The sequence below is a fragment of the Coccinella septempunctata genome, chromosome 5 (assembly GCF_907165205.1).
Source record: "Coccinella septempunctata chromosome 5, icCocSept1.1, whole genome shotgun sequence".
In the NCBI taxonomy this organism is placed as follows: domain Eukaryota; kingdom Metazoa; phylum Arthropoda; class Insecta; order Coleoptera; family Coccinellidae; genus Coccinella; species Coccinella septempunctata.
This window is the reverse complement of record NC_058193.1, coordinates 7492155-7504658: the sequence shown is the minus strand read 5'-3', so window position 1 is coordinate 7504658 and position 12504 is coordinate 7492155. Positions and strand designations below refer to the sequence as shown.

General features: G+C 36.4%; 2 protein-coding genes across 2 annotated transcripts in view; one reads left to right on the top strand and one right to left on the bottom strand.

The window, feature by feature from the left end:
* LOC123314419 (rho-related BTB domain-containing protein 2) overlaps positions 1 to 1787 on the top strand; it is a 226144-nt gene extending 224357 nt beyond the window's left edge. The window contains exon 7 of the mRNA XM_044899706.1: positions 1312 to 1787. Within this exon, the coding sequence (XP_044755641.1) occupies positions 1312 to 1611 (300 nt within the window). The 3' untranslated portion in view covers positions 1612 to 1787. The remainder of the gene's footprint in view (positions 1 to 1311) is intronic.
* Positions 1788 to 10400: 8613 nt separating this feature from the next.
* Positions 10401 to 11856, bottom strand: LOC123314460. Its single transcript, XM_044899762.1, has 2 exons — positions 11719 to 11856; positions 10401 to 10782 (listed from the first exon to the last, which is right to left on the bottom strand). The coding sequence occupies exons 1-2, from the start codon at positions 11732 to 11734 to the stop codon at positions 10475 to 10477; spliced, it is 324 nt and encodes a 107-aa protein (XP_044755697.1). The 5' UTR covers positions 11735 to 11856; the 3' UTR covers positions 10401 to 10474.
* Between the last annotated feature and the right edge of the window lie 648 nt (positions 11857 to 12504).

Below are 12504 nucleotides of genomic sequence, written 5' to 3'. Positions count from 1 at the left end.
AGGCAAGAAAACAACGTTAATTACGATAAGGTGCCACGTTATCCACCCGTTTAGAGATTTGAAGTGCGGACAGAACGTTAGCATAAATGTAAACGTTTACATGACAAATAACGTCAAATATAACGTTTACGTGTTGTAATAGCGGCTACACACTGCCCAACTCGGTCGGACCGACAGCCCGACTTGGTCGGGTTGGATGTGAAATCGGTCCGTGTGTAGCTATGACCGCCGACAGAGGATTTGTCGGCTCTTGTCGTACAGCCTAGCCATCCAACCACACGAACGACCGACCAAGTTGGATAGTGTGGAGCGTTGTCGGGTGGAAACGAGCTCATTCTCGTATTATTATTCTGTATTATTTGTGTTCTGTGTTCTGTATTCAGATGTCGACTGGAGGGGTATTCGCTGCTGCAAAAATGGCCGTCACCATTAATCCGTGCGATGTATACTATCAATTTGGATTTTGATTTCGTTTTGCTGGAACTCTCTTTTATCTAATATCTAATATTGAGCCTCGACAGCTGGAATAATATGCATAATAAAGAGAATTTTCAACTTGGAATTATTTTATTATCAATGAAATGTTTAAGTGTTAGAGACAAGAGAATAGCAGTGGAGTTTCAGCCATTTCCTTACTGAATGTAATCTGGAAACGAAGTTCCATAACTTAATCCTTTGGATAACTTTAAAATCAATGCTGATTTCCTATAACTTTCATACATTATGAGAAAATACATGGGAAATGCAAACAATGACTGTTTAAGGTTATTGAGAATTGCATTCAACAGTCAAAATTCGGCCATTCGCAAGTCATCGGTGCTACTCGTTTAACGTTCGGTTAACGTACGTCGATGTTTAAGGTATACGTGGGGGACCGCTAGTTTACGTAGGCCGTAAAGCTGACGCTAACGTTAACGTTAAAAACTGACGAATGAGCATGCGTAGATGTCAATTATAACGTTAATGTTTACGTTCATGGCACTTCAACTCTCTTTTTACGGGATGCGGTAACGTTAATACCGCCCGTTATTCTGAAAATGGAAACACGCATGCGTCGTAACGTTATTAGCGCTTGACGTTATTACCGCATGACGTTACAGATGCTTCCATATCTCTTTATTCTTTCTTACTTTACTCATTGTCTATGTTACGCCACTGCTGACGATACCAGTTGTACCCATTCAGCTTGGCATTATAGTCAGTATAGTCACCAGTCACGTCATCACTTCTCCGACAAAAATTGCATTAATTGCGCCTCCTTTGCTAATAAGTAATTGAATGTTTAACTTAATTTCTTTTCCTTCGTTTCAGTTACATAATGGACATCAACTGGCGGATTGGTGTATGAACCATTTATGCATCAACTACAACAAATTATGCAGGATGTCCCCTCGCAACCTTCGTTTACTACATCCTGACAACCAAGATTACTTGGTAGAACACCGGTGGCCCCCAGTTTGGTATCTTAAGGACTACGATTATTATCAAAAGTGTATCATAGAAAGGGACAAAGAACTTAAACCTTCTATTGAATCAAGTTCTGGATGTTTATGTTTCTCAAACAAAAAATCAGATTCTGACACAGCTTTATCAATTCGTCAGAATATCTGATCGTTATTATCAATTTGGTCCGAAATGTTTTGAAAACTTCTACACGAAAAAATGGAACCGTTTTTATTGTTTCGAGAAAAGAAGGCACTGCACAGCCGCTTTACATTGTACATTTGATCGGATATACACATGTCCATCATCTTTTTTATTACATTAAATAAAAATTCGAAACCGTTTCAGATTTCTCTTTTGCCTTCACCCGAAAGAAAAGATTATTATTATCTAATAGAAATAGTAGTTATAATAAGATAGAAAATGATCGAACTATGCAAATAATCCCCACTCACTTATAAAGACGGAGGTCTTTGAATAACTTTATACTTATTCGAGGGGACGATTGTTGAAGCCGCCCAAAAAACTTTGTATAAATAAATCCCGTGAAAGCCATGGGAAGGTGATGAAGTTTTTAATGAGGTTGTTATTGGCACTTGAAAGTTTCTCCACTTTTTATAAAATAAAATTACTTTTTTCTCAATCCTTTCGGTTATTTTCGTCAAGTGAAGACATGGAATTCTAACTACGATTATGCTGAAATTGTGTGCTCTTTCCCGTATGGTCATGATATAAATAATTGGCAACAACCTATTCGATGAAAAGGCCATTTTATCATTTGAACTGAATTTTAAGTACACCTCTTTGCCACAGTTGTTTTAGATATTATGGTTTAGTTCTCACCAGTTTTTATTCGTACTTTGAAATTGAATTTGTAGTTTATTCAAACAAACTGGAGTGGAGTGTCATTAGATTGTAAAAAAAGATGTGGGAGGAACCCACGCATGAATTTCGAAATAAAAGTTTATTTTGAAATTCAAAGTTAGATTCTTCATATTCCGTTTGAAAATGTTTACCTATAAAAATTTATTGACCGCAAAGAGTTCGCGACAAATTTCAAATGATAATTATTGCTGATATTGAGCAACTGAACTGGTGAAAATGCTATGACTTACCCCAACGGGCTTAATACCAATAGAAGTTGATGAAGCTGCACAACATTTCACCAACATCGTACAACAAGCTGCATGGCTTGCAACCCCCCAGGAAGAACAACCCAATGAATACATGAGCACCCCTTTATTCATTCGAAAATTGTTCGAGAACTACATGCAGAACCTATCCCCTGATGATCATAGCCTGTGGAAAGCAACAAAAAAGTTTAAAAGACCCACTCCTCGAGTCTCTCCAATACGAGCCAACAACAACCAGTGGGCACGCACAAATCAAGAAAAAGCAGATACATTTGCAGAGCACCTCTACAACGTGTTCGAAGAGCCTGAGGAAACATCTGACTCCCCAAATATAGAAGAACTGCTTGATACACCTTGTCAAATGTCACGACCGATCCGACACATAAGCCCAGCAGAGGTTAAAAGGGAAATAAAAAAACTCAAAGACAGAAAATCCCCCGGGTACGACCTTATAACATCTGAAATCCTCAAAAAACTGCCTAGAAAAGCAATTGCTTTCCTCACTACGATTTATAATCGCATTCTGCAATTGTGCTACTTCCCTGTCATATGGAAATACGCCAACATCATAATGATACACAAGAATGGTAAACCCCGAGAAGAGGCAACATCATATAGACCCATCAGCTTGCTACCCATACCCAGTAAAATATTCGAGAGACTACTACTCGAAAGAATTCGCGAAGAGCACAATCTGGCAAATATTCTTCCCAACTACCAATTCGGCTTCAGGGAGAACATGTCCACTATTCACCAAGCCCACAGAATAGTCAACACTATTGCTAAAACTCTCGAAGATAAACAATACTGTACTGGAGTATTCCTAGACATAGCGCAGGCCTTTGACAAGGTGTGGTACACAGGACTGAAATTTAAGATCAAATGTACCCTGAACCACAACTACTTCCTCCTTTTGAGTTCTTATCTAACAGAAAGATATTTTTCAGTGAGGTTCAACGACGCCACGTCAGACCATTACCCTATAAGATCTGGAGTACCACAAGGTAGTGTTCTAGGTCCTTTGTTCTACCTCTTATACACGTACGATCTGCCAGTTAGTAATTCCACGACCGTGGCCGCCTTTGCGGATGATGTCGCTGTTCTCTCAGTAGACGAAAACCCAATCATCTCATCAACTAACATGCAGAACCATCTGAACCAACTGAACTCTTGGTACAAAAAATGGAGACTCAAAATGAACCACTCCAAATCAGTTCAAGTGACGTTCACAACTCGCCAAAGCAATTGTCCCCCAGTCGCAATTGATGGATTACCTCTACTAGTTAAGAACAATGTAAACTACCTTGGTTTGCACTTGGATCGACGACTCACCTGGGAAAAGCACATACAAACAAAGAGAAAACAACTAGACATCAAATCCAGACAGATGTACTGGCTACTGGGGAGAAAATCTAAACTTTCCGTCAACAAGGTATTACTGTACAAAGTAATGCTGAAACCCATTTGGACATATGGCCTGCAACTTTGGGGTTGTGCGAAATCATCAAGAATCAACATAATACAAAGATTCCAGTCAAAAACTCTCCGTTCTATGGTAAATGCTCCTTGGTACGTAAGCAACAAAACCCTACATGAAGACCTTCAAATACCGTTTATAAGCAAAGAAATCAAAACAGTTGCCACCAACTACCAAAACCGAATAACGGGCCATAAAAATGACCATATCGAAAATCTGTACAGGAATGGACCACCCAACCGAAGACTGAAAAAATTCTGGCCTGAAGACCTACTACAGCATCAATAAATAAGTGCTGGTGCCAGTGGGCACCTCACTTCCACGTCTATTACTTTCATTTGTTTTTCTTAATACTCCCTGTGAAGTAGATTGTAAAAAAGCAATAAACGATACTAAAAAAAAAATACCACCTTAGAAAATTTCACCCTTCAATGGTGACCTGACCATAAAAAATGGATATCATTTAGAGATACCTATATTTCTCCAATTCATGATAATAGCAGTATTGGCAATGTCAGTAAATTTCACTACCTAAGAGCCACTTGCACCGTTTTATTAACTCTTTGACTTGCACCGTCGTTCAAAAGAACTGGATTAATAGTAATCCACAGATCTGGATATTTTGTTGGTTTAGTTGGTACTTTGGCTAGCGTCACGTTTGCCGTTTCGCGCAGAACTAGAAAAATTTGGGAAATGGCAGATAAAACTGTCCAGAAATCGCTCATGCAATTTCACGACAAATGAAAAAACATGTCTCTTCACTATTGTTGCGAAATTCAAAAATATTATAGAGAATAAAAAACCAATGCGGTCACGAACCAGGACAAAATGAATACGTGAGAGAAAGTTGCGAGAGAATTTAATTCATTATCTCCGGGGAATGTGCATAGACCTACAAATATATTGAAACGATTTTATGAGAATAAAAAAAAGGAATTGCGGAAGAGATGTGCCAATGGAAGAATTCATATTAGAGGCACTGGTGGTGGTCCTCCACTTCCAGAAAAAGACAATCATACAAGTGATGATTTACGGCTATCGATCGTAAATGAGAAAACTGTGTGCGGAATGAATCCACCATATGGAGGTGATGTAGACAGCGAACCTGAAAATGAAATTCAGAATAAGGCTGATGGGTTGACAAGTCAGGTAATGAAATAGGAATTCGTATTTGACCCACCAGGCATAACTGATATATCGATATATGTAAGTGGATATATATTATTATACATTACATTATATTATCCTGATTCACTTGATATAGAAATTACAATTTTGGTACCATAGCAATTCACAAAGAAATTATTGTACAGTGAAGCACTGCATATCAAAATGCCCTTAGTTTTTGAATCGAAGTAGTAATTTTTATTTTATAGGATGAAGAATCAAAGCCTTTGAATACTCCTAGAGTTTAAATTCCAGAAACTTCAGCACATACACAGGAGAATGTGAGTTATGTAACAATATTTCAAACTCTTAACTAAATTGTGTCAATAAAACAAAAGTTGAAAGTTGAAAGTGAAATATAAGCATTGAAGCAATAAACCAACATTGACTCATTGATTTTAGATTCAGAAAAACAAGACATGGGCATCGTATAAAACGTCAGATTTATGACAAAAGCTTAGCTTCCCTTTGGGAAGGAGAACCTCAAGTGTACCATCTCATTCTCGAGATGAAAATATACCTGGTGAGAATATCGAGCAAATAATTTGGAAATTTTTAAAGTCTATTTAAATTTAGGTCCCTCCACAGTTCAGAAAACACCAAAAAATAGCTCTCGAAGACGAGTTGTAAAGACACTCACTTCCTCAGATGTAGATGCAAAATATGACAAATTATTAGATTGCCGCCTAGAAATAGCTACATATACAAAAAAAGAGTTTGAGCAAAGAGTTCCACAAAATGCTGCTAAACATGAAAAGGAAATGTTGCTTGCCGATATTGAGAATAATAATAATAACTGTTCTTTAATGGCCATCGACCGAAGTCCTTCAGCCTAGTGAATTACACGAATACAAAAAAAAATTCATTCTATTTCAGTTTTTTCACTGCAGCTCAGATAGTCTGTCCATCACACTTCGAGTTGGAAATTTTCTGTGTGGGTTAGTTACCGGGGGGTCCTTGTGGAACATGATTTCGACATCCTCTATTTCTTTCAATCTTTTTGCAAATCTTCTATTCAGTTTCTCTAGTCTTTCCTTGATTGGCTGTATGTTGGCTTTTTCATATAAGAGTTTTTTGATGAGTTATGGAGTTTATTAAGTGGGTGTCTCAGTCGAGTTATAATACTTAGTGCTGATCTTTCTCCTACTTCTACATTTCTCAGTACCGAGTCCGAAACGTTTGTATATAGTGGATGTCCATATTCTAAAATTGGTCTACAGATGGTTTTGTAGATTTTGATGGAATTTTCCAAACTTATTCCTTGGTCGTTATATGTAAGGCATCTGAAATGTTTAGCTCTTGCTGTTGTTTTTTTTTTTTTTGGCTATGTTGGAATTCAATTTCATATTGGCCTTGTTGTCTACTTGTATGCCTAGGTATTTTATTGATGGAGATGGTGATATGATGTTGTTTTCAATCTGGATTGTTGGTGAATTTGGACGTATCTTATGATTGAATATTATCAGTTTTGATTTGCTTGGATTAGGTTGAAGTCACCATTTGTGAAACCAAGAAACTAGACTGTTTGTGTAGAGTTGCAGGCCTTTCAGGCATTTTTGTTCTGTTTTTTCGTGTGAAATAACTATTGTGTCGTCAGCATATTGTAGAAGGTATTGTGATTGGCTGGGTGCATTATATATTACGCTGCAGTATATGTTATAGAGGAACGGGGACAGTGGTGAACCCTGTGGTGTGCCCTGCTCTGGGGAGAACCAGGAAGAGATCGTCTCATTTATCTTAACTGTCAGTTTTCTTTCCTCCAAGAATTCCTTGATTATTTTTATGAGATAGTGAGGAGTATCGAGTTGGTGTAATTTAAACAGTAGTCCTCTATGCCAAATGCAGTCAAATGCTTTGTTGATGCCTAGGCAAATCGCAGCTGTTTTCTTTCGATTTAGTTGAGCATTTTGTGTGTTAGATATAAATATGGTAATTGGCAGAGTAGTTGATTTTTTGGTCCGAAATCCAAAATGATGTTTAGGTATGACATTTTCCTGTTGTTCCTCAAGTCTACTTTTTATGATCTTCTCCAGCAGTTTACCCAGCACAGGGAGCAGTGTTATTGGCCTATAGTTTTGTACCTTTTGATGATCCGTGTTATTTTTCGGTATGGTTATTATAGTGCCTACTTTCCAAATATTAGGGAATAATCCAGTATTTAAGCAGTGTTCATATATTTTGATTATTTCGTTATGTACTTCTTTTTGTAGCATTTTCAGAACGCTCCATGGAATATTGTCAGCTCCTGGAGCACTGTTCTTGCTCTTATGTAAAATGTCATAGTAGACCTCCTCATCAATTTTAATGTTTTCATTTCTTGATGATGTTTGTGGATTATTGAAATATTTGTTGTAGCAGTCGTTATTATTTTCTTCATGTTTTTTGTCAAACTTGAGGTTTTTATCATATTGAAATGAGCTGTTGAAATGCCTAGAAAATTTTTCTGCTTTTTCTTTATCTGTATATTTTGCTTGCCTCATTTAAGGTTGGTATACTATGGTATGTTTTGTATTTGGAAAGCCTGTTTACATGTTGATAGAATGTTCGTCCCTTTGTCTTATTTATTTCATTGCACGCGTTCATCCATGTATGTTGTCCGAATTGCTTGATCATGTTGTGAATGCTCTTGTTAATTTCATTTATGTTTCTTTTTGTCTTGATGAACTTTATGATATAGTAGGGGGGAGTTCATGAAGAGATGGATTATGTCTAGCAATGGGGGTGTGTTTTCTTATGTTGTCTGATAAAGAGTTGTTGAATTCTGTGATGTAGTCTTCGTTAATATCTCTTTCCTCGTTTTGTTTCATGAAGTTCATTATTTCTCGATTGACTTCTTTCATATTACATTGCCTAAAGTTATATGTTGTTTTCTTGGGTATATCTTCTGTTATTTCCAACATATCAAAGGTGATTACCATTGCTAGGTGGTTGGATCCCAGGTCTGGAACAAGCTCAACGTTCTTGACATTGCTTCTCAAGTTAGAAGTGTATAATATTAGGTCCGGAGTACTGTCTGGATTGTTGCCCATAATAAATGTTGGATTTGAAAGGTGTTTAGTGAATATCCCGTTCTGCAAAAATTTACTTAGCTGTTTATTTTTACTTCTGTTAACGTTGAAGTCTCCTATGATTATAGCGTATTTGTATAGTGCTGCCTTGGTGAATATTGTTTCTTCATGTGTGGATGTATGTACACCAAAAATACATGCAGCTTCTCATTTTTGAAAGGTATAGTGAAGTGGAGACATTAATTTCAATGTTTCTTCAGCACTGGTGAGTTTTCCTTTCCTATTGTCATGGTTGGGTGGCCTTGCACAATACTTCCTCCACTTTTGTTTAATGTTTTGTTTCCTATTTTTTTGATAGTTTTCCAATCCCTGTATGTCACTTTATCATCATCCTCATCCATTTATTCCTCAACAAATATAGCACATTTGATGTCGTTATTTTCAATGAAGTTATTTATAATTTGTTTTTTTCGGAACATAGCTGTTAATGTTGTTGTAAAGAATTTTCACTTCAGAATTGAATTTGAATGCTGTTATGGGTTGGCTCTGTTGGTGACGGATCTTCTAGGTTCTCCATGTCAAACATCAAAATATACACTCTGTTCCCTGAAAAAACAGCGACAGCGTCGATTTTATATTGGTTGATGAATCTTCTTTTTAATTTGTTGATTAGTTCTTCCCTATTGGTATTTTTAGGTTTGTTTAACTTCCTTTTATATGTATTAACTATATCATCATGAATAGTATTTGTGCCGTGAATTCTGCTCTGTTTCTTGTTTAGTTCTTCTATGTTTCCTGATTTTTTGTTGAGTGGTTTGATTGTGACGTTAGGTATTCCCTCTAACGGTTTTCTGGGGTGTTTTGGGCACCATGATTGGTGATCTTCTGAGCCACATTACTTGCATTTGGGAGGGAGGGTTGTTTTGCATTGACATTCTCTGTGTGGGCCCTGACATTTAGTACACACAAGAGGACTTATGCAGTTATCGGTTGTGTGATCAAATAATAAACATCTGCTGCACGGCATTGGTGTGGGTTCAGGTGGGTTACTAGGGTAGACAAGGTAGTGTCTGTTTTTATAAAACATCCCCTCATTTAACAGTTTTTCAAATGTTGCTTCCTCTCCAGTTATTATTCTTATATGCCCTGTTTGTGTATTTGTTGCTCTTGATGTTATTCTCTTACAGTATCTATGTTTTAGATTGCGATTATTTAGGTGTTGGCTTATGTCTTCTTCATCAATAGATTTTTCTACGGCAGTTATAACTACTGAGAAAGTTTTTTGTGGTTCTTTTCTTTCCTTTGTTCTTTCCTATGGTCTTGTTTCGTTATATTTAATTATAATCTTGTCGATTTTCAATTCTTCTAGGGCAGCTTCGAGTTTTTCTTTATTACCATTTGATTTTAGCAGATAGCCCAGTTTGGTTCTCAGAATAATATCTCTTGATTGCGGAAATTTTTTATTCCATTCTTCAGCCATTCGAATTCTGTCTTTTATAATGGACTCGTCGACTGTTAGATAGAAAAGAAATTCGTATTCAGCATTTCGAATTTCATTCATTCGTGTGGAAAGCGAGTTGAAGTTTTTGTCTATTTTCCGTGAGTGCGTCATTCTTTGTTGATTATTTATGTTTATATTTTGTCGCATTGGCATATCCTGTTGTGTTATCTGATAACTTCTGTTGTCCAGATGCGTTCGATAGTCGCACCGTATTATCGATTGTGGAATTTCTTTATCGCATGAAGGTACTTTTTTGTTGGGTCCAAGTTGCGTGGGAGAGGTTGGATCTCTGATCCTCTTTTTTCTATGTCGGATTTTTTTCCATTCACCATTTTCTTCAATTTCCATCACAGTGAATTCTCCATCACTTGAAGAATTCATAATGAATTCAGGAGATCAATATAAGTTTATTGAAAAACAACGGAATCGTAGGTTTATCGACCGAACGCGACAGATGCACATTCGAGAATTTCAACTTGAGATTGAAAAAGAAAAGTTGAAAAGAATTAGGAGGTCTGATTATTATCTATAATAGAAAATAATATATACGAAAAAGCACAAGTATTGTAACGAAACTTTTGAATAAACGTGCATTTCAATATTTTTCAAAATATTTATTTATATTCAACAAATAAAAATAATGGTATGTAATAGATATGGACAGACAGATCTACAAGTTTGAAAAATAACCATTGATCATTTGGTATTGGTAACTCTCATTTTCTACACCTTGGACGTCTTGCATTTAACCCATAGTGATAAGGTAATCCAGTTCTTCTTCATCAATGTCAAATGGCTGTGGAGTATCAGATTCATGCATATCTCTAGCTATGTTGTGCAAAACTGCTGTAGCAGGAATGATAGCTAGAACTGTTTCCATTTTAAGTCGCAATCCATGAGCCGGAACAGGAAATCTTCGTTTCCATATCCCTATTGACCTTTCCACTGTGTTTCTTGTTCGAATAAGTGACTCATTGTACAGTGTTCGTGCTCTGTTTATAGGGTTACTCAATGGTGTCAGAATGTAATTTCGTACCTCATATCCACTATCACCTGAAATTAAATGATGAACCAGGCTCTATTACATAGTTGTCCCCTAATTCTTATTACTGGAGCTTAAGAGGTTTCCTATATACAGTCCCTGGCCAAATTATTAGACGCATTGATTCGATGCAAAATCTCAAATAAACACGCTTTGAAATTGGTTATTAGGTTTTGGTTTTTGAATATTGAATTATTAAATTGAATGTATATGTTATATATACGCCATCTGTAAATGGTTTTCACATATAATATATCATATTATATTGATTTATTGATAATTCAACATAGTTGGAAATGAAATTCTAATATTTTGCTGAGCCACCTTGTGTAGCTTCATACTATCAATGCAGAATTGTTCGGTTTGCTGCATTCGCGGATGATGATTTTATATGTGGACTAGCTGACCCGGCAAACGTTGTTTTGCCATATAAATAATTTCCTTTTGTATGTTGTATTATGTATGTATCATAAAAAAATAGAAATTAAAAATTTTGTCTAAAAAATAAAAAAAAAATTTAGGGGTGGACTACCCCTAACATTTAGGGGGATGAAAAATAGATGTTGGCCGATTCTCATAGATACCGGATAAGCACAAAAAATTTCATCAAAATCGGTCAAGCCGTTTCGGAGGAGTATGGCAACGAAAACTGTGACACGAGAATATTATATATTAGATTATCGAAATAACGTCCGAACCTTCAGCACGCAAGACGTCCACAACAAGACATATGTACTGATTCGTACTTTAGTACTAATATGACAACATCAAAAATAAATGCCAAATAGAACAATTTAATGAAAGTCCTAGATAAAACTGACATTCTGTGGAACTGAAATTCAAATATTTTGCTTTTTCCTCCGACAATACCAGTAAAAATAAAAAAAATCCTCAGTGCGTCCAATGAACTGGCCAGTGTGTTTATAGAAAAATATCCTTTCCTATACCTATATACTTCAGCATCACGCCAATCCGCAAAAATGGTTTTCAAAAACCGTAATCAAGTAATCACTAATTAGAAAATTACAAAAGCACTTTCACGTAACTTAATACCAATTGGACGCGTGAAAATTTAATCAATCATAACGCCGTGACAACCATTTTGGAACTGATGTATCGTTATTTATTGGTTAGGTTTCAAAGTTTACGATTAATCTTCTATTTAATCTACCGAATTTGGGGGATTTACTTTAACCGCTAGTTGAGGAGGTTAAACGAGGTTTACGACACGGTGCAAGATAATCATATAACCTTAACTTAGTTTTGGACTTAAACTATTGATTAGTTCTACGGTGCAACAGGCCCGGATCTAGGGGGGGGCAAGCGGGGCGCTTGCCCCGGGCGCCAGCCTAAGGGGGCGCCAAAATCAACCAGAGTTTGAAATTTTTTTACTTTTGATTTTCTCGGAAAAAATTACTTTCCTAGTGCTAAAATGGAAAGTGTACAGGGTGGGCAAAATTCGATGTTTTAGCACTACAGTTTTTAAACCAGAGGGATACACAAAATCTGATACCCCATTCTCGTTCTCTTTTTCTGAGAAACTAACAATAGTAGTAGTCATTTCTGGCCACTTTTTTTGTTTTACGAGTAATAAGCGAAAATTGGAAAAATGGCGATTTCGAAATAAATTTATATCTCCGCTAATACTGATGATAGAGCTCTGAAATTGAAACATTATACAGGCACTTTTTTACGTAGAATCCAGTGGCGTGCTCGCCTTTTTAAAAGGATTT